The 24327-nt window shown below is 53.6% G+C and overlaps 1 protein-coding gene across 2 annotated transcripts in view; it reads right to left on the bottom strand.

The window, feature by feature from the left end:
- The window catches only part of LOC137375812 (uncharacterized), a 78972-nt gene that overhangs the window by 14204 nt on the left and 40441 nt on the right, over positions 1–24327 (bottom strand). The window contains exon 3 of one of the 2 annotated variants that reach the window (XM_068043298.1): positions 317–454. The exons of the other annotated variant lie outside the window; for it this stretch is intronic. Coding sequence (XP_067899399.1) covers positions 317–454 — 138 coding nt within the window. The remainder of the gene's footprint in view (positions 1–316; positions 455–24327) is intronic. 2 annotated transcript variants of the gene reach the window in all.

Genomic DNA, 24327 nt, shown 5'->3' on the forward strand with positions numbered 1-24327 from the left:
CCCATCCACCACCTGAAACATTCACTCCCTCGACAATTGGCGCACCATGGCAGCAGCATGTACCATATACAAGGTGCACTGCAACAACTCGCCAAGCCTCCTTGGACAGCACCTTCCAAACCCACGACCTCTTACACTACACAGACTGCAGCAGTTCAAGAAAGCGGCTCAGCACCACCTTCTCAAGGGTAATTGGGGATGGGCAACAAATGCTGGCTTTGCCAGCGACACTCACATTCCATGAACAAAAAAAATTACACTTTCATCCACTAATGCAATTCAAATTGATCCCAGTTTAGTCAGTGCTTGTGCTTACCTCACCCTTTGCTTTGATTAGAAAGGTGTTATTAATCTTCCCAAAGAGCTCAGCAAGGTGGATTAAATCATGATTGGTGCATTTGCCCGGTACCATGTCACCGACATAAACTACTTGTCCAGGCTCTTCCTTACTATTCTAGGAACAAAGAAAATGTCTGATAGTAAAAGGGACACCTGTCAAAATGCAATGCTTTGTTGAATCTGTACAGTACTCTCTCTGCACAGTGCCACTAGAGGCTAACAGACTGTTCAGATCACATAGCACTAAATGGATGCATTATGCTATTAAAGTTTACATTTGACAGCTTTTGCAACTGAATATCTTCACAAAAATGTTCACTTATGGAATTAATGCTTGAATCATTCCTAGGAGCACTGCAATATCTCAGTGTTTAACCAAGCATTCTGTATCTCACCCTACTGATTCCCAGGTGGCTGAGATGAACAAGTTAGGATAACTTGCAAAGCAAGTATATAAATAAATAGTGCATCATACTTACACAAAGGATATAATAGCATTTGTGTGCAATAGTACATAAGTGTATAAAGTGAAGTCGAGTGTTGACATTTTTGTGTCCTATTTGCCTGTTGCATCATACTTGCAGCCAGAGACAATTGCCGCTGTGTTATAACTTATACAGTGTACTAAGGAAAACAGAGCAGTTCCAGAAAAGGAGGAGAGAGGGGCTATCAGACAGAAGGAAAGATAACAGGGACTTCCTTCATACAACCCCCACCCCCATACATGCCAATCCAGATCATTCAGCGAGTACATTAGATATAATCAGATACATCTTCAAGATCTCTAACACTCCTGGAAAAATATTCCAAGAAAAGAGCAATAATCATAGACATTTCATATCACTAAATAACAGCAGATATACAATTCTCACCAAATGCTGATATTTTTGAATGAAGACAGCCTGCAAAAAGCTTGCCTGCCATCTTTTGGGAATATGAAGGGATGATGACAATCTCCTGTGTAGATGTTGAGAGAAATATTGCCAAACAGCCCACAAAAATAATCTAGACAGAGTCATAAGGTCATAGCTATAAATTCTTTTAAGGATCGTGCCACAATGCAGTTCAATCAGGCAATTCCAGAAAGTATTAGCATTCTCTGACTTCAGGCCAGTCAGTCTCCAAAGGTGAAGGTCAAGATACTGTGAAGTAGATCTAATCCAATAACTTCAAATGTCTCACAAAGCCTACTGCATGTAGGAACAATATATCCAACCCATTTTCTCCCATTACCCTTTATGTCTGTGATGTGCAATGTTCCGACACCACTGCAATGGAGTTGAGCTACTGCTTATTAGAACCACAATCAAGAACGCAGAATTAGGCAAACTGCATTCTTATACATGTAAGGAATCAAGCTTCAAAAGTTTTGTAGTAAGAGTTATCTTCCACTATGTAAAATTCAGTCACAATGAGCTTCACATTTAAGAAAGTAATACAACAATGCAAAGCATCAAAGGTAGGTGATATAGGACACAGTGATTGATAAGGACTTGCTATCGTTTCCCAAAAGAGTTTTTCTTATATAATTGGTTTTGCTATATAGATTGTATGCCTCCTCACAGCCAAATACCTCAGTACCTGTTTCCATCACTCAATTAGATCATGGCCGATCAGTACTTTAACTCCATCTACCTGCCATTACGCCACATCACTGGAAAAAAAAATCAAACTCAGTCCTGAAAGCTCCAATTGTCAACAACATGCATTTATATGTACTAACATAGTAAAACATCCCAAGGTGCTTTGCACAATCACGATCAGACAAAATTTTGACATGGAGCCACATAAAGAGATACTAGGACAGTTAGGTAGGTTGCAAAGGAACAGCTTAAAGGTGGAGAGAGTTGAAGAGGCAGAGGGGTTTAGGAAGGAAATTCCAGAGCTTCTGCTGAGCCAACTGAAGGCTTTCAAAAAGACAGCAGGTCACCTGCCTTGAGGAAAGCATTGCTTCCTCCTCACAAGGAATGAAAGCTATTTAACATGTGTAAAGATATCACCTTAAAATTAGAGCTAGGCCCTTTATCTAGGAGGAAAATTGGAAAGCACATTTTCCACACAAAGGGTCTTAGAAATCTGGAATTCTCTCCCCCAAAGGCTACAGATGCTTTCTTGGCTGACCTCCCATCTTCCACCTTCTGTAAAACTACAGCTCATTCAAAATGCTGGAATGGTTCCTGCAGATTGGAAGGTGGCAATTGTAAACCCACTATTTAAGAAAGGAGGGAGAGAGAAAACAGGGAACTCCAGACCTGTTAGTCTAACATCAGTCAGAGGGAAAATGCTAGAATCTATGATAAAAGATGTGATAACAGGACACATAGAAAAGAATGGAAGGATTAGGCAGAGTCAACATGGATTTATGAAAGGGAAATCATGCTCAATATACCTGTTGGAGATTTTTAAGGATGTAACTAGCAGAATAGATAAGGGGGAACCGGTGGATGTGGTATTTTTGGATTTTCAGAAAGCTTTTGATTAGGTCCCTCACAAGAGGTTAGTAAACTAAATTAGAGCACATGGGATTGAGGGTGGAGGAGATATACTGGCATGGATTGAGAACTAGTTAATGATAGAAAACAGGGAGTAGGAATAAATGGGTCATTTTCAGGTTGGCAGGGCTGTGACTAGTGAGGTACTGCAAGGATCAGTGCTTGGGCCCCAGCTATTCACAATCTGTATCAACGATTTGGATGTGGGGGTTAAATGTAATATTTCCAAGTTTGCTGATGAGACAAAACTAGATGGAAGCGTGAGTTGTGAGGAGGATGCAAAGACGTTTCAAGGATTCGGAGAGGCTAAGCAAGTGGGCAAAAATTTGCAGATGAAATACAATGTGGTAGGAAAAACAGAAATACAAAGTATTTCTTAAATGGTGAGAGGCTGGGAAGTGTTGAATTTCAAAGGGACTTGCATGTCCTTGTTCATGAGTCACTGAAAGCTAACATGCAGGTACAGCAAGCAATTAAGGCAAATGTATGTTGGCCTTTGAGGATTTGAGAACAAGAGTAAAAATGTCTTACTGCAATTATATAGAACTTTGGTGAGACCACACCTGGAGTAGTGTGTGTAGTTTCGGTCTTCTTACCTAAGGAAAGATATACTTGCCATATAGAGGGAGTGCAAGAAGGTTCACCAAATGAATTCCTGGGATGGAGGAATTGTCCTATGAGGAAAGATTAATTCTAATTCTAATTAAATTGACTGGGCCTTTATTCTCTGGAGTTTAGAAGAATGAGAGGTGATCTCACTGAAGCATACAAAATTCTTACAGGGCTCGACAGGTAGATGCAGGAAGGATATTTCCCGTAGCTGGGGAGTCCAGAACCAGGGAACATAATTTCAGAATAAGGGGCAGGTCATTTAGGACTGAGATGAGGAGGAACTTCTTCACTCAGAGGGTAGTGAATCTTTGGAATTCTCTGCCCCAGAGGGCTGTGGAGGCTCAGTCGTTGAGTATGTTCAAGACTGAAATCGATAGATTTCTACATATTAAAAACATCATGGATACAGCTCATCACCACCTACTCAAAGTGCAGGAAAAAGGTGTTGAAGTAGATCAGCCATGATCTCATTGAATGGCAGAGCAGACTCGAAGGGCTGAATGGCCTACTTCTGCTCCTATTTCTAACGTTCTCTGCTGCCAGTATCTTAACTCATACCAAGTTGCATTCACCATCACCCCTGAGCTTGCTGACCTACATTGACTCCCTGACAAGCAAGGCCTTGAATTTAAAATTCTAATCCTTGTTTTCAAATTCCTCCAGGACCTTGCCCCTCTCTATCTCTGTAACCTCCTTCAGCCCTGCAAGCCTCCAAGATCATTGCAATCATCCAATTTTGGCCTCCTGTGCATCCCTGATTTTGTTTGCTGCTCCATTGGTGGACTAGGAGTCACTATAGGTCAGCAAGCACAGGAATGCTGGGTGAACAAGACTTGGAATGAGTCAAGATATGGACAGCAGAGTTTTGGATGAGCACAAGTTTACGTAAGGTGGAAGACAAGAGACTGGCCAAGAGAGCATTGGAATATTCAAGTGTAAAGGTAACAAAACATGGATGAGAGTTTCAGCATCAGATCAGCAGAGACAGAGTCAGAGTCAGCACTGTCGTGGAGGTGAAAGCAGGAAGTCTTAGTGATGGAGCAGATACATGGTCGGAAGTTCAACTTGGGGTCAAACACAACACCAAGATTGTGGACAATATAAAGGCCAGAAAACAGAGTAGGAATAAAAGGTGCTACTTTCCGGGAGGCATGGTGTAACTAGTGGAATGCCACAAGGATCAGTGTATCAATCTATATCAATAATTTAGATGAGGGGCTTAGTGTAATATAGAATCAATAGAATGACATAGCACAGCAGACCATTCATAATAACATAAGAAATAGGTGCAGGAGTAGACCATAAGGCCCCTTGAGTTTGCTCTGCCATTCAATATTATCATGGCTGATCTTCTGCCTTAACTTTACTTTCCTGCCCACTCACTCCCCATATCCCTCAATTCAGAGACTAAGAATCTGTCCATCTCGATCTTAAGAATACTCGACAATGGAGCATCCACAATGCTCTCGGGTAGATAATTACAAAGCTTCACAACCCTGAGTGAAGAAATTTCTCTGCATCTCAGTCCTAAATGATCGATCCCTTATCCTGAGACTGTGTCCGTGTTCTGGATTTCCCAGTCAGAGGAAACCACCTCTCTGCATCTACCCTATCAAGCTCCCTCAGAATCTTGTAAGTTTCAATGAGATCACCTCATATTCTTCTAAACTCCAAAGAGTATAGGCCCAATTTACTCACCTATCATAGGACAACCCTCTTATCCCAGGACCCAATTTAATGAACCTTCGCTGTACCGCCTCCAAAGAAAGTATATCCTTACAAATGGAGACCAAAAACACGCTCAGTACTCCAGGCGTGGTCTCACCAAAGCCCTATATAATTGTAGCAAGACTTCCTTATTCTTGAACTCTAATACCCTTGCAATAAACGCCAACATGTCACCTGCCTTCCTAATTGCTTCCAAGAGCTGAATGTTAACTTTGTGTTCCTTGTACGAATACAGCCAAATCCCTTTGAACATCGACATTGAGAAGAGTCACAACTTTTAAAAATATTCTACTTTTCTGTTCTTACTACCAAAGTAAATAACCTCACGCTTCCCCACATTATACGTCACTTGCCAACTTGCTGCCCACTCACTTAACCTGTCTGCATCTCTTTGCAGCCTCTTCGTGTCCTCCTCACAGCTTACATTCCCACCTAGCATTGTATCGTCAGCAAACTTAGATACATTACTCTACTGGATGGCATAAGGGCATTAATAAGAAGGGATCTGGCCTCAGAAGATCATGAAGTAGAATCAGTTTGAGTAGAAATTAGGAATAGGAGTCAGAAAACACTGGTGGGAGTAATTTACAGGCCTTCTAACGGTAGTTATATTATAGGACAGAACATTAAATGGGAAATTAGTGAAACATGTAAAAAAGGTAATGTATTAATTGCGGAAGACTTTAATCTGCATATAGACTGGGACAATAAAATTGGCAACAGTGGTCTTGAAGATGAATTTGTAGAATGCTTTCATGATAGTTTCTTGGAGCAATATGTTGTAGAACCAACTCAGGATAAAGCTATCTTAGATCTTGTATTGTGTAATGAAGCAGGGTTAATAAGCAATGTCAGAGTAAAAGATCCACTGGGAAAAAGTAATACCACTGAATTTCATATTAAGTTTGAAAGTGACACATTTCAATCACAAACAAGAATCTTAAACTTAAACAAAGCCAATTACGAAGGCATGAGGGGAGAACTGGCTAAGGTTAATTGAGTAAATAGACCGGAAGGTATGGCGGTAAATGAACAGTGGGAAACATTTAAAGAAACAATTAAAAGGGTTCAACAAAAGTACATTCCGTTCAAAAACAAAAACTCGTCCATAAAGACCCATTCTTGGCTCACTCAGGAAGTTAAGGAGAGCATTAGACTAAAAGAAGAGGCTTACGATGTTGCAAAAAAATAGTAGCAAGTCCGAGGATTGGGAATGTTTTAGAAACCAGCAAAGGGCCGCCAAAAAGTTGATAAAAAGGGAAAAAAATACAGAGAGTAAACTAGCCAGCAGTATAAAAACAGATTGCAACAGCTTTTATAAGTACATAAACAGGAACAGAGCAGCTAAATTAGACGTTGGTCCCGTAGGGGCAGAGACAGGAGAAATCACCATGGAAAATGAGGAAATGGCAGAAGTATTGAACAAATATTTTGTGTCATAAAAGCAAAATACTGCGGATGCTGGAAATCTGAAATAAAAACAAGAAATGCTGGAAATACTCAGCAGGTCAGGCAGCATCTGTGGAGAGAGAAGCAGAGTTAACGTTTCGGGTCAGTGACCCTTCTTCGGAACTTCGGAAATATTTTGTCTGTCTTCACAGTTGAAGACACAAGTTCCATACCAGAAACAGGCAGTAACGTTGGGGCTAAAAAGAGTGAGGCTATTAAGGATATTGATATCAGTCGAGAAAAAGTATAGCTGCAGAGATAGTGGATGCGCTGACTATGATTTTCCAGAATTCCTTAGATTCAGGAATGGTCCCATCAGATTGGAAGTTTTTTTTTAATTCATTCATGGGATGTGGACATCGCTGGCCAGGCCAGCATTTATTGCCATCCCTAATTGCCCTTGAGAAGGTGGTGGTGAGCTGCCTTCTTGAACCGCTGCAGTCCTTGTGAGGTAGGTACATCCACAGTGCTGTTAGGAAGTGAGTTCCAGGATTTTGACCCAGCGACAGTGAAAGAACGGCGATATCGTTCCAAGTCAGGATGGTGTGTGATTTGGAGGGGAACTTGCAGCTGGTGGTGTTCCCATGTATTTGCTGCCCTTGTCCTTCTAGTTGGTAGACGTCGCGGGTTTGGAAGGTGCTGTCTAAGGAGCCTTGGTGCGTTGCTGCAGTGCATCTTGTAGATCGGTGGTGGAGGGAGTGAATGTTTGTAGATGGGGTGCCAATCAAGTGGGCTGCTTTGTCCTGGATGGTGTCGAGCTTCTTAAGTGTTGTTGGAGCTGCATCCATCCAGGCAAGTGGAGTGTATTCCATCACACTCCTGACTTGTGCCTTGTAGATGGACAGGCTTTGGGGAGTTTGGAGACGAGTTACTCGCTGCAGGATTCCTAGCCTCTGACCTGCTCTTGTAGCCACCGTATTTATATGACTATTCCAGTTCAGCTTCTGGTTAATTGTAGCCCCGAGGATGTTGATAGTGGGGGATTCAATGATGGTAATGCCATTGAATGTCATGGGGAGATGGCTAGATTCTCTCTTGTTGGAGATGGTCATTGCCTGACACTTGTGTGGCGCAAATGTTACTTGCCACTTATCAGCCCAAGCCTGGATATTGTCCAGGTCTTGCTGCATTTCTACACGGACTGCTTCAGTATCTGAGCAGTCGCGAATGGTGTTGAACATTGTGCAATCATCAGCGAACATCCCCTCTTCTGACCTTATGAATGAAGGAAGATCATTGATGAAGCAGTTGAAGATGGTTGGGCCTAGGACACTACCCTGAGGAACTCCTGCAGTGATGTGCTGGAGCTGAGATGATTGACCTCCAACAACCACAACCAGCAAATGTTACGCCACTTTTCAAGAAAGGAGGTAGAGAGAAAACAGGGAACTACAGGCCAGTTAGCCTTTCAGTCGTTGGGAAGATGCTGGAAACTATTAAGGAAGTCTTAACATTGCACTTAGAAAAGCATAATATGATTAGAAAAAATCAGCATGGTTTTACTAAAGGGAGATCCTGTTCGACAAATTTATTGGAGTTTTTTGAGGATGTAACTTGTAGGGTAGAGAAATGGCAACCAGTAGATGTCATATACCTGGATTTTCAAAAGGCATTCGATAAGGTGCCACATAAAAGATTAATAGGCAAGATAAGGGCTCACGGTGTTGGGGGTAATATATTAGCGTGGATAGAGGATTGGTTAACAGACAGAAATCAGAGAGTGAGCATAAATGGGGCATTTTCAAGTTGGCAGGCAGTGAATAGTGGGGTGCCGCAAGGATCAGTGCTGGGGGCTCAGCTATTTACACTATATTAATGACTTGGATGAAGAGAGAGAGCAATGTATCTAAGTTTGCTGATATAAAGCTCGGTGGAAAGGTAAGCTGCGTGGAGGATGTAAAGAGGTTGCAAAGAGATTTAGACAGGTTAAGTGAGTAGGCAACAAGATGGCAAATGGAGTATAATGTAGGGAAGTGTGAAGCTGTTCACTTCGGTTGTAAAAATAGAAAAACAGAATATTTTTAAAAGGTGTGAAACTGGTAAGAGTTGATGTTCAGAGACACTTGGGGGTACTCGTACAAGAACGCACAAAATTAACATGCAGGTGCAGCAGGCTATTAGGAAGGCAAACGGCATGTTGGCCATTATTGGAAGGGGATTGGAGTACAGGAATAAAGAAGTCGTACTAAAAATTGTACAGGGCTTTGGAATAGTGTGTGTAGTTTTGGTCTCCACATTTCAGAAAGGATATACTTGCACTGGGGGGCGCGCAGCGAAGATTTACTGGATTGGTCCCTGGGATGAGGGGGTTGTACTATGATGAGAGACTCAGTAAATTGGGCCTATATTCTCTAGAGTTTAGAAGAATGAAGGGCAATCTAATTGAGACATGCAAGATTCCGAAAGAGCTTGATAGGGTAGAAGTTGAGAGATTGTTCCCATGGTCAGGGAATCTAGATAAGGATAAGGATATCAGGATAAGGGGTCAATCATTCAGGACTGAGCTGAGGAGAAATTACTTCACTCACAGGGTTGTGAATCTTTGAAATGCCCTACCCCAGAGGGTTGTGGATGCTCCATCATTGAGTACATTTAAGGCTGGGACAGATAGATTTTTGGTCTCACAGGAAATCAAGGGTTATGGGGTATGGGCAGGAAAGTGGAATTGAAGCCCAAGATCAGCCATGATCGTATTGAATGGAGGAGCAGTCTCGATGGGCCACATGGTCTACTTCTGCTCATATTTCTTGTATTCTTGTGTGTTGATCTAAGTCATTATTAGACTGTAAATAGCTGAGGGCCCAGCACTGGTTCTTGCAGCAGTCCACGAGAAAGAGCCAGCCACTTGCAAATGTCCTGTTTATCCTTACTCGCTGCTTCCTGTCTGTTAACCAATCCTCCATGCACATTACCCCCATTCCATGACCCCTCATCTGTCCTCTCCCTCCCTCTCTCTGTGCCCCCAACATACTCTCTCTCTCCTCACCTCTCTCTCTCTCTCTCTCCTCACCTCTCTCTCTCTCTCTCTCCTCACCTCTCTCTCTCTCTCTCTCCTCACCTCTCTCTCTCTCTCTCTCCTCACCTCTCTCTCTCTCTCTCTCCTCACCTCTCTCTCTCTCTCTCCTCCTCACCTCTCTCTCTCTCTCTCTCCTCACCTCTCTCTCTCTCTCTCTCCTCACCTCTCTCTCTCTCTCTCTCCTCACCTCTCTCTCTCTCTCTCTCCTCACCTCTCTCTCTCTCTCTCTCCTCACCTCTCTCTCTCTCTCTCTCCTCACCTCTCTCTCTCTCTCTCCTCACCTCTCTCTCTCTCTCTCTCCTCACCTCTCTCTCTCTCTCTCTCCTCACCTCTCTCTCTCTCTCTCCTCACCTCTCTCTCTCTCTCTCCTCACCTCTCTCTCTCTCTCTCTCACCTCTCTCTCTCTCTCTCCTCACCTCTCTCTCTCTCTCTCCTCACCTCTCTCTCTCTCTCTCCTCACCTCTCTCTCTCTCTCTCCTCACCTCTCTCTCTCTCTCTCCTCACCTCTCTCTCTCTCTCTCCTCACCTCTCTCTCTCTCTCTCCTCACCTCTCTCTCTCTCTCTCCTCACCTCTCTCTCTCTCTCTCCTCACCTCTCTCTCTCTCTCTCTCCTCACCTCTCTCTCTCTCTCCTCACCTCTCTCTCTCTCTCTCCTCACCTCTCTCTCTCTCTCTCCTCACCTCTCTCTCTCTCTCTCCTCACCTCTCTCTCTCTCTCGCCTCACCTCTCTCTCTCTCTCTCCTCACCTCTCTCTCTCTCTCTCCTCACCTCTCTCTCTCTCTCTCCTCACCTCTCTCTCTCTCTCTCTCACCTCTCTCTCTCTCTCTCCTCACCTCTCTCTCTCTCTCTCCTCACCTCTCTCTCTCTCTCCTCACCTCTCTCTCTCTCTCGCTCTGTCTCCTCCCCACTCTCTCTCTCGCTCTGTCTCCTCCCCACTCTCTCTCTCGCTCTGTCTCCTCCCCACTCTCTCTCTCGCTCGGTCTCCTCCCCACTCTCTCTCTCGCTCTGTCTCCTCCCCACTCTCTCTCTCGCTCTGTCTCCTCCCACTCTCTCTCTCGCTCTGTCTCCTCCCCACTCTCTCTCTCGCTCTGTCTCCTCCCCACTCTCTCTCTCGCTCTGTCTCCTCCCCACTCTCTCTCTCGCTCTGTCTCCTCCCCACTCTCTCTCTCGCTCTGTCTCCTCCCCACTCTCTCTCTCGCTCTGTCTCCTCCCCACTCTCTCTCTCGCTCTGTCTCCTCCCCACTCTCTCTCTCGCTCTGTCTCCTCCCCACTCTCTCTCTCGCTCTGTCTCCTCCCACTCTCTCTCTCGCTCTGTCTCCTCCCCACTCTCTCTCTCGCTCTGTCTCCTCCCCACTCTCTCTCTCGCTCTGTCTCCTCCCACTCTCTCTCTCGCTCTGTCTCCTCCCCACTCTCTCTCTCGCTCTGTCTCCTCCCCACTCTCTCTCTCGCTCTGTCTCCTCCCACACTCTCTCTCGATCGCTCTGGTCTCCTCCCCACTCTCTCTCTCGCTCTGTCTCCTCCCCACTCTCTCTCTCGCTCTGTCTCCTCCCACTCTCTCTCTCGCTCTGTCTCCTCCCCACTCTCTCTCTCGCTCTGTCTCCTCCCCACTCTCTCTCTCGCTCTGTCTCCTCCCCACTCTCTCTCTCGCTCTGTCTCCTCCCCACTCTCTCTCCTCGCTCTGTCTCCTCCCCACTCTCTCTCTCGCTCTGTCTCCTCCCCACTCTCTCTCTCGCTCTGTCTCCTCCCCACTCTCTCTCTCGCTCTGTCTCCTCCCCACTCTCTCTCTCGCTCTGTCTCCTCCCCACTCTCTCTCTCGCTCTGTCTCCTCCCCACTCTCTCTCTCGCTCTGTCTCCTCCCCACTCTCTCTCTCGCTCTGTCTCCTCCCCACTCTCTCTCTCGCTCTGTCTCCTCCCCACTCTCTCTCTCGCTCTGTCTCCTCCCCACTCTCTCTCTCGCTCTGTCTCCTCCCCACTCTCTCTCTCGCTCTGTCTCCTCCCCACTCTCTCTCTCGCTCTGTCTCCTCCCCACTCTCTCTCTCGCTCTGTCTCCTCCCCACTCTCTCTCCTCGCTCTGTCTCCTCCCCACTCTCTCTCTCGCTCTGTCTCCTCCCACTCTCTCTCTCGCTCTGTCTCCTCCCCACTCTCTCTCTCGCTCTGTCTCCTCCCCACTCTCTCTCTCGCTCTGTCTCCTCCCCACTCTCTCTCTCGCTCTGTCTCCTCCCCACTCTCTCTCTCGCTCTGTCTCCTCCCCACTCTCTCTCTCGCTCTGTCTCCTCCCCACTCTCTCTCTCGCTCTGTCTCCTCCCCACTCTCTCTCTCGCTCTGTCTCCTCCCCACTCTCTCTCTCGCTCTGTCTCCTCCCCACTCTCTCTCCTCGCTCTGTCTCCTCCCCACTCTCTCTCTCGCTCTGTCTCCTCCCCACTCTCTCTCTCGCTCTGTCTCCTCCCCACTCTCTCTCTCGCTCTGTCTCCTCCCCACTCTCTCTCTCGCTCTGTCTCCTCCCACTCTCTCTCTCGCTCTGTCTCCTCCCCACTCTCTCTCTCGCTCTGGTCTCCTCCCCACTCTCTCTCTCGCTCTGTCTCCTCCCCACTCTCTCTCTCGCTCTGTCTCCTCCCCACTCTCTCTCTCGCTCTGTCTCCTCCCCACTCTCTCTCTCGCTCTGTCTCCTCCCCCACTCTCTCTCTCGCTCTGTCTCCTCCCACTCTCTCTCTCGCTCTGTCTCCTCCCACTCTCTCTCTCGCTCTGTCTCCTCCCCACTCTCTCTCTCGCTCTGTCTCCTCCCACTCTCTCTCTCGCTCTGTCTCCTCCCCACTCTCTCTCTCGCTCTGTCTCCTCCCCACTCTCTCTCTCGCTCTGTCTCCTCCCCACTCTCTCTCTCGCTCTGTCTCCTCCCCACTCTCTCTCTCAGCTCTGTCTCCTCCCCACTCTCTCTCTCTCACTCTGTCTCCTCCCCACTCTCTCTCTCTCTCTGTCTCCTCCCCACTCTCTCTCTCTCACTGTCTCCTCCCCACTCTCTCTCTCTCACTGTCTCCTCCCCACTCTCTCTCTCTCACTGTCTCCTCCCCACTCTCTCTCTCTCACTGTCTCCTCCCCACTCTCTCTCTCTCACTGTCTCCTCCCCACTCTCTCTCTCTCACTGTCTCCTCCCCACTCTGTCTCTCACCTGTCTCCTCCCCACTCTCTCTCTCTCTCTCTCACACTGTCTCCTCCCCACTCTCTCTCTCTCTCTCTCTCACTGTCTCCTCCCCACTCTCTCTCTCTCTCTCTCTCACTGTCTCCTCCCACTCTCTCTCTCTCTCTCTCACTGTCTCCTCCCCCACTCTCTCTCTCTCTCACTGTCTCCTCCCCACTCTCTCTCTCTCTCTCTGTCCCCCTGCCCACTCTCTCTCTCTCTCTCTGTCCCCCTGCCCACTCTCTCTCTCTCTCTGTCCCCCTGCCCACTCTCTCTCTCTCTCTGTCCCCCTGCCCACTCTCTCTCTCTCTCTGTCCCCCTGCCCACCTCTCTCTCTCTCTCTGTCCCCCTGCCCACTCTCTCTCTCTCTCTGTCCTCCTGCCCACTCTCCCTCACTCTCTGTCCCCCTGCCCACTCTCCCTCACTCTCTGTCCCCCTGCCCACTCTCCCTCACTCTCTGCCCCCCTGCCCACTCTCCCTCACTCTCTGTCCCCCTGCCCACTCTCTCTCTCTCTGTCCCCCTGCCCACTCTCTCTCTCTCTCTCTCTCTCTCTCTGTCCCCCTGCCCACTCTCTCTCTCTCTCTCTCTCTGTCCCCCTGCCCACTCTCTCTCTCTCTCTCTCTCTCTCTCTCTGTCCCCCTGCCCACTCTCTCTCTCTCTCTCTCTCTCTCTCTGTCCCCCTGCCCACTCTCTCTCTCTCTCTCTCTGTCCCCCTGCCCACTCTCTCTCTCTCTGTCCCCCTGCCCACTCTCTCTCTCTCTCTCTGTCCCCCTGCCCACTCTCTCTCTCTCTGTCCCCCTGCCCACTCTCTCTCTCTCTGTCCCCCTGCCCACTCTCTCTCTCTCTGTCCCCCTGCCCACTCTCTCTCTCTCTCTGTCCCCCCTGCCCACTTCTCTCTCTCTCACTGTCTCCTCCCCACTCTCTCTCTCTCACTGTCTCCTCCCCACTCTCTCTCTCTCACTGTCTCCTCCCCACTCTGTCTCTCACTGTCTCCTCCCCACTCTGTCTCTCACTGTCTCCTCCCCACTCTCTCTCTCTCTCTCTCTCTCTCACACTGTCTCCTCCCCCCACTCTCTCTCTCTCTCTCTCTCACTGTCTCCTCCCCACTCTCTCTCTCTCTCTCACTGTCTCCTCCCACTCTCTCTCTCTCTCTCTCACTGTCCCCTGCCCACTCTCTCTCTCTCTCTCACTGTCTCCTCCCCACTCTCTCTCTCTCTCTCTCACTGTCCCCCTGCCCACTCTCTCTCTCTCTCTGTCCCCCTGCCCACCTCTCACTCTCTCTCTGTCCCCCTGCCCACTCTCTCTCTCTCTGTCCCCCTGCCCACTCTCTCTCTCTCTCTGTCCCCCTGCCCACTCTCTCACTCTCTCTGTCCCCCTGCCCACTCTCTCTCTCTCTCTGTCCTCCTGCCCACTCTCCCTCACTCTCTGTCCCCCTGCCCACTCTCCCTCTCTCTCTGTCCCCCTGCCACTCTCTCTCTCTCTCTCTCTCTCTCTCTGTCCCCCTGCCCACTCTCTCTCTCTCTCTCTCTCTCTCTCTGTCCCCCTGCCCACCTTCTCTCTCTCTCTCTCTCTCTCTGTCCCCTGCCCACTCTCTCTCTCTCTCTCTCTCTCTCTCTGTCCCCCTGCCCACTCTCTCTCTCTCTCTCTCTCTCTCTGTCCCCCTGCCCACTCTCTCTCTCTCTGTCCCCTGCCCACTCTCTCTCTCTCTGTCCCCCTGCCCACTCTCTCTCTCTCTGTCCCCCTGCCCACTCTCTCTCTCTCTGTCCCCCTGCCCACTCTCTCTCTCTCTGTCCCCCTGCCCACTCTCTCTCTCTCTGTCCCCTGCCCACTCTCTCTCTCTCTCTCTGTCCCCCTGCCCACTCTCTCGCTCTCTCTCTGTCCCCCTGCCCACTCTCTCTCTCTCTCTCTGTCCCCTGCCCACTCTCTCTCTCTCTGTCCCCCTGCCCACTCTCTCTCTCTCTGTCCCCTGCCCACTCTCTCTCTCTCTGTCCCCCTGCCCACTCTCTCTCTCTCTGTCCCCCTGCCCACTCTCTCTCTCTCTGTCCCCCTGCCCACTCTCTCTCTCTCTGTCCCCCTGCCCACTCTCTCTCTCTCTGTCCCCTGCCCACTCTCTCTCTCTCTGTCCCCTGCCCACTCTCTCTCTCTCTGTCCCCCTGCCCACTCTCTCTCTCTCTGTCCCCCTGCCCCACTCTCTCTCTCTCTGTCCCCCTGCCCACTCTCTCTCTCTCTGTCCCCCTGCCCACTCTCTCTCTCTCTGTCCCCCTGCCCACTCTCTCTCTCTCTGTCCCCCTGCCCACTCTCTCTCTCTCTGTCCCCCTGCCCACTCTCTCTCTCTCTGTCCCCCTGCCCACTCTCTCTCTCTCTGTCCCCCTGCCCACTCTCTCTCTCTCTGTGTCCCCCTGCCCACTCTCTCTCTCTCTGTCCCCCTGCCCACTCTCTCTCTCTCTCTCTCTCTCTCTCTCTCTCTCTGTGTCCCCCTGCCCACTCTCTCTCTCTCTCTGTGTCCCCCCTGCCCACTCTCTCTCTCTCTGTCCCCCTGCCCACTCTCTCTCTCTCTCTCTCTCTCTCTCTCTCTGTGTCCCCCTGCCCACTCTCTCTCTCTCTGTGTGTCCCCCTGCCCACTCTCTCTCTCTCTCTGTGTCCCCCTGCCCACTCTCTCTCTCTCTCTGTGTCCCCCTGCCCACTCTCTCTCTCTCTCTGTGTCCCCCTGCCCACTCTCTCTCTCTCTCTGTGTCCCCCTGCCCACTCTCTCTCTCTCTCTCTGTGTCCCCCTGCCCACTCTCTCTCTCTCTCTCTGTGTCCCCCTGCCCACTCTCTCTCTCTCTCTGTCCCCTGCCCACTCTCTCTCTCTCTCTGTCCCCCTGCCCACTCTCTCTCTCTCTGTCCCCCTGCCCACTCTCTCTCTCCTCTCTCTCTGTGTCCCCCTGCCCACTCTCTCTCTCTCTCTCTCTCTCTGTCCCCCTGCCCACTCTCTCTCCTCTCTCTCTGCCCCCTGCCACTCTCTGTCCCCTCTGCCACTCTCTCTGTCCCCTGCCCACTCTCTCTGTCCCCTGCCCACTCTCTCTGTCCCCCTGCCCACTCTCTCTGTCCCCCTGCCACTCTCTCTGTCCCCCTGCCCACTCTCTCTGTCCCCCTGCCCACTCTCTCTGTCCCCCCTGCCCACTCTCTCTGTCCCCCTGCCACTCTCTCTGTCCCCTGCCCACTCTCTCTGTCCCCCTGCCCACTCTCTCTGTCCCCCTGCCACTCTCTCTGTCCCCCTGCCCACTCTCTCTGTCCCCCTGCCCACTCTCTCTGTCCCCCTGCCCACTCTCTCTGTCCCCCCTGCCCCACTCTCTCTGTCCCCCTGCCACTCTCTCTGTCCCCCTGCCACTCTCTCTGTCCCCCTGCCCACTCTCTCTGTCCCCCTGCCCACTCTCTCTGTCCCCCTGCCCACTCTCTGTCCCCCTGCCCACTTCCCTCTGTCCCCCTGCCCACTCCCTCTGTCCCCCTGCCCACATCCCTCTGTCCCCTGCCCACTCCCTCTGTCCCCCTGCCCACTCCTCTGTCCCCCTGCCCACTCCCTCTGTCCCCCTGCCCACTCTCTCTCTCTCTCTCTCTCTGTCTCTGTCTCTCTGTCCCCCTGCCCACTCTCTCTCTCTCTCTCTCTCTCTGTCCCCCTGCCCACTCTCTCCCTCTCTGTCCCCCTGCCCACTCTCTCCCTCTATCTCTCTCTCTCTGTCTCCCCCTGCCCACTCTCTCTCTCTGTCTCCCCCTCCCCACTCTCTCTCTCTCTCTCACTGTCTCCTCCCCACTCTCTCTCTCTCTCTCACTGTCTCCTCCCCACTCTCGCTCTCTCTCTCACTGTCTCCTCCCCACTCTCTCTCTCTCTCTCTCACTGTCTCCTCCCCACTCTCTCTCTCTCTCTCACTGTCTCCTCCCCACTCTCTCTCTCTCTCTCACTGTCTCCTCCCCACTCTCTCTCTCTCTCTCACTGTCTCCTCCCCACTCTCTCTCTCTCTCTCTCTCTGTCTCCTCCCCACTCTCTCTCTCTCTCTCTCTGTCCCCTGCCCACTCTCTCTCTCTCTCTGTCCCCCTGCCCACTCTCTCTCTCTCTCTGTCCCCCTGCCCACTCTCTCTCTCTCTCTGTCCCCCTGCCCACTCTCTCTCTCTCTCTGTCCCCCTGCCCACTCTCTCTCTCTCTCTGTCCCCCTGCCCACTCTCTCTCTCTCTCTGTCCCCCTGCCACTCTCTCTCTCTCTCTGTCCCCCTGCCCACTCTCTCTCTCTCTCTGTCCCCCTGCCCACTCTCCCTCACTCTCTGTCCCCCTGCCCCACTCTCCCTCACTCTCTGCCCCCCTGCCCACTCTCCCTCACTCTCTGCCCCCCTGCCCACTCTCCCTCACTCTCTGTCCCCCTGCCCACTCTCTCTCTCTCTGTCCCCCTGCCCTCTCTCTCTCTCTCTCTCTCTGTCCCCCCTGCCCTCTCTCTCTCTCTCTCTCTCTGTCCCCCTGCCCACTCTCTCTCTCTCTCTCTCTCTCTGTCCCCTGCCCACTCTCTCTCTCTCTGTCCCCCTGCCCACTCTCTCTCTCTCTGTCCCCCTGCCCACTCTCTCTCTCTCTGTCCCCCTGCCCACTCTCTCTCTCTCTGTCCCCCTGCCCACTCTCTCTCTCTCTGTCCCCCTGCCCACTCTCTCTCTCTCTGTCCCCCTGCCCACTCTCTCTCTCTCTGCCCCCCTGCCCACTCTCTCTCTCTCACTGTCTCCTCCCCACTCTCTCTCTCTCACTGTCTCCTCCCACTCTCTCTCTCTCACTGTCTCCTCCCCACTCTCTCTCTCTCAGTCTCCTCCCCACTCTCTCTCTCACTGTCTCCTCCCCACTCTCTCTCTCTCACTGTCTCCTCCCACTCTCTCTCTCTCTCTCTCTCTCACACTGTCTCTCCCCACTCTCTCTCTCTCTCTCTCTCACTGTCTCCTCCCCACTCTCTCTCTCTCTCTCACTGTCTCCTCCCCACTCTCACTCTCCCTGTCTCCTCCCACTCTCTCTCTCTCTCTCTGTCCCCCTGCCCACTCTCTCTCTCTCTCTGTCCCCCCTGCCCACTCTCTCTCTCTCTCTGTCCCCCTGCCCACTCTCTCTCTCTCTCTGTCCCCCTGCCCACTCTCTCTCTCTCTCTCTGTCCCCCTGCCCACTCTCTCTCTCTCTCTGTCCCCCTGCCCACTCTCTCTCTCTCTCTCTCTCTCTCTGTCCCCCTGCCCACTCTCTCTCTCTCTGTCCCCCTGCCCACTCTCTCTCTCTCTGTCCCCCTGCCACTCTCTCTCTCTCTGTCCCCCTGCCCACTCTCTCTCTCTCTGTCCCCCTGCCCACTCTCTCTCTCTCCTCCCAGCCCCCATCACCCCCCACTCACTCCCCTGTCCCCCTGCCCACTCTCCCTCACTCTCTGTCCCCCTGCCCCACTCTCCCTCACTCTCTGTCCCCCTGCCCACTCTCCCTCACTCTCTGTCCCCCAGCCCACTCTCCCTCACTCTCTGTCCCCCTGCCCACTCTCCCTCACTCTCTGTCCCCCTGCCCACCTCTCCCTCACTCTCTGCCCCCCTGCCCCACTCTCCCTCACTCTCTGCCCCCCTGCCCACTCTCTCTCTCTCTCTCTGTCCCCCTGCCCACTCCTCTCTCTCTCTCTCTCTGTCCCCCTGCCCACTCTCTCTCTCTCTCTCTGTCCCCCTGCCCACTCTCTCTCTCTCTCTCTCTCTCTCTCTGTCCCCCTGCCCACTCTCTCTCTCTCTCTCTCTCTCTCTCTGTCCCCCTGCCCACTCTCTCTCTCTCTCTCTGTCCCCCTGCCCACTCTCTCTCTCTCTGTCCCCCTGCCCACTCTCTCTCTCTCTGTCCCCCTGCCCACTCTCTCTCTCTCTGTCCCCCTGCCCACTCTCTCTCTCTCTGTCCCCCTGCCCACTCTCTCTCTCTCTGTCCCCTGCCCACTCTCTCTCTCTCTGTCCCCCTGCCCACTCTCTCTCTCTCTGTCCCCCTGCCCACATCTCTCTCTCTCTGTCCCCCTGCCCACTCTCTCTCTCTCTGTCCCCCTGCCCACTCTCTCTCTCTCTGTCCCCCTGCCCACTCTCTCTCTCTCTGTCCCCCTGCCCACTCTCTCTCTCTCTGTCCCCCTGCCCACTCTCTCTCTCTCTGTCCCCCTGCCCACTCTCTCTCTCTCTGTCCCCCTGCCCACTCTCTCTCTCTCTGTCCCCCTGCCCACTCTCTCTCTCTCTGTCCCCCTGCCCACTCTCTCTCTCTCTGTCCCCCTGCCCACTCTCTCTCTCTCTGTCCCCTGCCCACTCTCTCTCTCTCTGTCCCCCTGCCCACTCTCTCTCTCTCTGTCCCCCTGCCCACTCTCTCTCTCTCTGTCCCCCTGCCCACTCTCTCTCTCTCTGTCCCCCTGCCCACTCTCTCTCTCTCTGTCCCCCTGCCCACTCTCTCTCTCTCTGTCCCCCTGCCACTCTCTCTCTCTCTGTCCCCCTGCCCACTCTCTCTCTCTCTGTCCCCCTGCCCACTCTCTCTCTCTGTCCCCCTGCCCACTCTCTCTCTCTCTGTCCCCCTGCCCACTCTCTCTCTCTCTGTCCCCCTGCCCACTCTCTCTCTCTCTCTGTCCCCCTGCCCACTCTCTCTCTCTCTGTCCCCCTGCCCACTCTCTCTCTCTCTGTCCCCCTGCCCACTCTCTCTCTCTCTGTCCCCCTGCCCACTCTCTCTCTCTCTGTCCCCCTGCCCACTCTCTCTCTCTCTGTCCCCCTGCCCACTCTCTCTCTCTCTCTCTCTGTCCCCCTGCCCACTCTCTCTCTCTCTCTCTCTGTCCCCCTGCCCACTCTCTCTCTCTCTCTCTCTGTCCCCCTGCCCACTCTCTCTCTCTCTGTCCCCTGCCCACTCTCTCTCTCTCTGTCCCCCTGCCCACTCTCTCTCTCTCTGTCCCCCTGCCCACTCTCTCTCTCTCTGTCCCCCTGCCCACTCTCTCTCTCTCTCTGTCCCCCTGCCCACTCTCTCTCTCTCTCCTGTCCCCCTGCCCACTCTCTCTCTCTCTCTGTCCCCCTGCCCACTCTCTCTCTCTCTCTCTCTCTGTGTCCCCCTGCCCACTCTCTCTCTCTCTCTGTGTCCCCCTGCCCACTCTCTCTCTCTCTCTCTGTGTCCCCCTGCCCACTCTCTCTCTCTCTCTCTGTGTCCCCCCTGCCCACTCTCTCTCTCTCTCTCTGTGTCCCCTGCCCACTCTTCTCTCTCTCTCTCTCAGTCCCCCTGCCCACTCTCTCTCTCTCTGTCCCCCTGCCCACTCTACTCTCTCTCTCTGTCCCCCTGCCCACTCTCTCTCTCTCTGTCCCCCTGCCCACTCTCTCTCTCTCTCTCTGTCCCCCTGCCCACTCTCTCTCTCTCTCTCTCTCTCTGTGTCCCCCTGCCCACTCTCTCTCTCTCTCTCTCTCTCTGTGTCCCCCTGCCCACTCTCTCTCTCTCTCTCTCTCTGTCCCCCTGCCCACTCTCTCTCTCTCTCTCTCTCTGTCCCCCTGCCCTTTCTCTCTGTCCCCCTGCCCACTCTCTCTGTCCCCCTGCCCACTCTCTCTGTCCCCCTGCCCCCTCTCTCTGTCCCCCTGCCCACTCTCTCTGTCCCCCTGCCCACTCTCTCTGTCCCCCTGCCCACTCTCTCTGTCCCCCTGCCCACTCTCTCTGTCCCCCTGCCCACTCTCTCTGTCCCCCTGCCCACTCTCTCTGTCCCCTGCCCACTCTCTCTGTCCCCCTGCCCACTCTCTCTGTCCCCCTGCCCACTCTCTCTGTCCCCCTGCCCACTCTCTCTGTCCCCCTGCCCACACTCTCTGTCCCCTGCCCACTCCTCTGTCCCCCTGCCCACTCCCTCTGTCCCCCTGCCCACTCCCTCTGTCCCCCTGCCCACTTCCTCTGTCCCCCTGCCCACTTCCTCTGTCCCCCTGCCCACTTCCTCTGTCCCCCTGCCCACTTCCTCTGTCCCCTGCCCACTCCCTCTGTCCCCCTGCCCACTCCCTCTGTCCCCCTGCCCACTCCCTCTGTCCCCCTGCCCACTCCCTCTGTCCCCCTGCCCACTCCCTCTGTCCCCCTGCCCACTCTCCCTCACTCTCTGTCCCCTGCCCACTCTCCCTCACTCTCTGCCCCCCTGCCCACTCTCCCTCACTCTCTGCCCCCTGCCCACTCTCCCTCACTCTCTGTCCCCCTGCCCACTCTCTCTCTCTCTGTCCCCCTGCCCTCTCTCTCTCTCTCTCTCTCTGTCCCCCTGCCCTCTCTCTCTCTCTCTCTCTCTGTCCCCCTGCCCACTCTCTCTCTCTCTCTCTCTCTCTGTCCCCTGCCCACTCTCTCTCTCTCTGTCCCCCTGCCCACTCTCTCTCTCTCTGTCCCCCTGCCCACTCTCTCTCTCTCTGTCCCCCTGCCCACTCTCTCTCTCTCTGTCCCCCTGCCCACTCTCTCTCTCTCTGTCCCCCTGCCCACTCTCTCTCTCTCTGTCCCCCTGCCCACTCTCTCTCTCTCTGTCCCCCTGCCCACTCTCTCTCTCTCTGCCCCCCTGCCCACTCTCTCTCTCTCACTGTCTCCTCCCCACTCTCTCTCTCTCACTGTCTCCTCCCCACTCTCTCTCTCTCACTGTCTCCTCCCCACTCTCTCTCTCTCACCTGTCTCCTCCCCACTCTCTCTCTCTCACTGTCTCCTCCCCACTCTCTCTCTCTCACTGTCTCCTCCCCACTCTCTCTCTCTCTCACTGTCTCCTCCCCACTCTCTCTCTCTCACTGTCTCCTCCCCACTCTCTCTCTCTCACTGTCTCCTCCCCACTCTCTCTCTCTCACTGTCTCCTCCCCACTCTCTCTCTCTCTCTCTCTCTCACACTGTCTCCTCCCCACTCTCTCTCTCTCTCTCTCTCACTGTCTCCTCCCCACTCTCTCTCTCTCTCTCACTGTCTCCTCCCCACTCTCTCTCTCACTGTCTCCTCCCCACTCTCTCTCTCTCTCTCTGTCCCCCTGCCCACTCTCTCTCTCTCTCTCTGTCCCCCTGCCCACTCTCTCTCTCTCTCTGTCCCCCTGCCCACTCTCTCTCTCTCTCTGTCCCCCTGCCCACTCTCTCTCTCTCTCTGTCCCCTGCCCACTCTCTCTCTCTCTCTGTCCCCCTGCCCACTCTCTCTCTCTCTCTGTCCCCCTGCCCACTCTCTCTCTCACTGTCTCCTCCCCACTCTCTCTCTCTCTCTCACTGTCTCCTCCCCACTCTCTCTCTCTCTCTCACTGTCTCCTCCCCACTCTCTCTCTCTCTCTCTGTCCCCCTGCCCACTCTCTCTCTCTCTCTGTCCCCCTGCCCACTCTCTCTCTCTCTCTGTCCCCCTGCCCACTCTCTCTCTCTCTCTGTCCCCCTGCCCACTCTCCCTCACTCTCTGCCCCCTGCCCACTCTCTCTCTCTCTCTCTGTCCCCCTGCCCACTCTCTCTCTCTCTCTCTGTCCCCCTGCCCACTCTCTCTCTCTCTCTCTCTCTGTCCCCCTGCCCACTCTCTCTCTCTCTCTCTCTCTCTCTGTCCCCCTGCCCACTCTCTCTCTCTCTGTCCCCCTGCCCACTCTCTCTCTCTCCCTGCCCCTCTCCTCTGTCCCCCTGCCCACTCTCTCTCTCTCTGTCCCCCTGCCCACTCTCTCTCTCTCTGTCCCCCTGCCCACTCTCTCTCTCTCTGTCCCCCTGCCCACTCTCCCTCACTCTCTGTCCCCCTGCCCACTCTCCCTCACTCTCTGTCCCCCTGCCCACTCTCCCTCACTCTCTGCCCCCCTGCCCACTCTCCTCACTCTCTCTGTCCCCCTGCCCACTCTCCCTCACTCTCTCTGTCCCCCTGCCCACTCTCTCTCTCTCTCTCTCTCTGTCCCCCTGCCCACTCTCCTCTCTCTCTCTCTCTCTCTCTCTCTCTGTCCCCCTGCCCACTCTCTCTCTCTCTCTCTCTCTGTCCCCCTGCCCACTCTCTCCTCTCTCTGTCCCCCTGCCCACTCTCTCTCTCTCTCCCTCTCTCTCTCTCTGTCCCCCTGCCCACTCTCTCTCTCTGTCCCCTGCCCACTCTCTCTCTCTCTGTCCCCCCTGCCCACTCTCTCTCTCTCTCTCTCTGTCCCCCTGCCCACTCTCTCTCTCTCTGTCCCCCTGCCCACTCTCTCTCTCTCTGTCCCCCTGCCCACTCTCTCTCTCTCTGTCCCCCTGCCCACTCTCTCTCTCTCTGTCCCCCTGCCACTCTCTCTCTCTCTGTCCCCTGCCCACTCTCTCTCTCTCTGTCCCCCTGCCCACTCTCTCTCTCTCTGTCCCCCTGCCCACTCTCTCTCTCTCTGTCCCCCTGCCCACTCTCTCTCTCTCTGTCCCCCTGCCCACTCTCTCTCTCTCTGTCCCCTGCCCACTCTCTCTCTCTCTGTCCCCCCTGCCCACTCTCTCTCTCTCTGTCCCCCTGCCCACTCTCTCTCTCTCTGTCCCCCTGCCCACTCTCTCTCTCTCTGTCCCCTGCCCACTCTCTCTCTCTCTGTCCCCCTGCCCACTCTCTCTCTCTCTGTCCCCCTGCCACTCTCTCTCTCTCTGTCCCCCTGCCCACTCTCTCTCTCTCTGTCCCCCTGCCCACTCTCTCTCTCTCTCTGTCCCCTGCCCACTCTCTCTCTCTCTGTCCCCCTGCCCACTCTCTCTCTCTCTGTCCCCCTGCCCACTCTCTCTCTCTCTGTCCCCCTGCCCACTCTCTCTCTCTCTCTGTCCCCCTGCCCACTCTCTCTCTCTCTGTCCCCCTGCCCACTCTCTCTCTCTCTCTGTCCCCCTGCCCACTCTCTCTCTCTCTCTGTCCCCCTGCCCACTCTCTCTCTCTCTCTGTCCCCCTGCCCACTCTCTCTCTCTCTGTGTCCCCCTGCCCACTTCTCTCTCTCTCTCTGTCCCCCTGCCCACTCTCTCTCTCTCTCTGTCCCTGCCCACTCTCTCTCTCTCTCTCTCTCTCTCTGTGTCCCCCTGCCCACTCTCTCTCTCTCTCTCTGCCCCTGCCCACTCTCTCTCTCTCTGTTCCCCCTGCCCACTCTCTCTCTCTCTCTCTGTTCCCCCTGCCCACTCTCTCTCTCTCTGTCCCCCTGCCCACTCTCTCTCTCTCTCTGTCCCCCTGCCCACTCTCTCTCTCTCTGTCCCCTGCCCTCTCTCTCTCTCTCTGTCCCCTGCCCACTCTCTCTCTCTCTCTCTCTGTCCCCCTGCCCACTCTCTCTCTCTCTCTCTCTCTGTCCCCCTGCCCACTCTCTCTCTCTCTCTCTCTCTGTCCCCCTGCCCACTCTCTCTCTCTCTCTCTCTCTGTCCCCCTGCCCACTCTCTCTGTCCCCCTCCCACTCTCTCTGTCCCCCTGCCCACTCTCTCTGTCCCCTGCCCACTCTCTCTGTCCCCCTGCCCACTCTCTCTGTCCCCCTGCCCACTCTCTCATCACTGTGCCCTGCCCTCTCTCTCCCCTGCCCACTCTCTCATGTCCCCGTGACCCACTCTCTACAATATCACACGTGAGTGCCCACTCTCTCTGTCCCCTGCCCACTCTCTC

This window comes from Heterodontus francisci, chromosome 12, assembly GCF_036365525.1.
Source record: "Heterodontus francisci isolate sHetFra1 chromosome 12, sHetFra1.hap1, whole genome shotgun sequence".
Taxonomy (NCBI): domain Eukaryota; kingdom Metazoa; phylum Chordata; class Chondrichthyes; order Heterodontiformes; family Heterodontidae; genus Heterodontus; species Heterodontus francisci.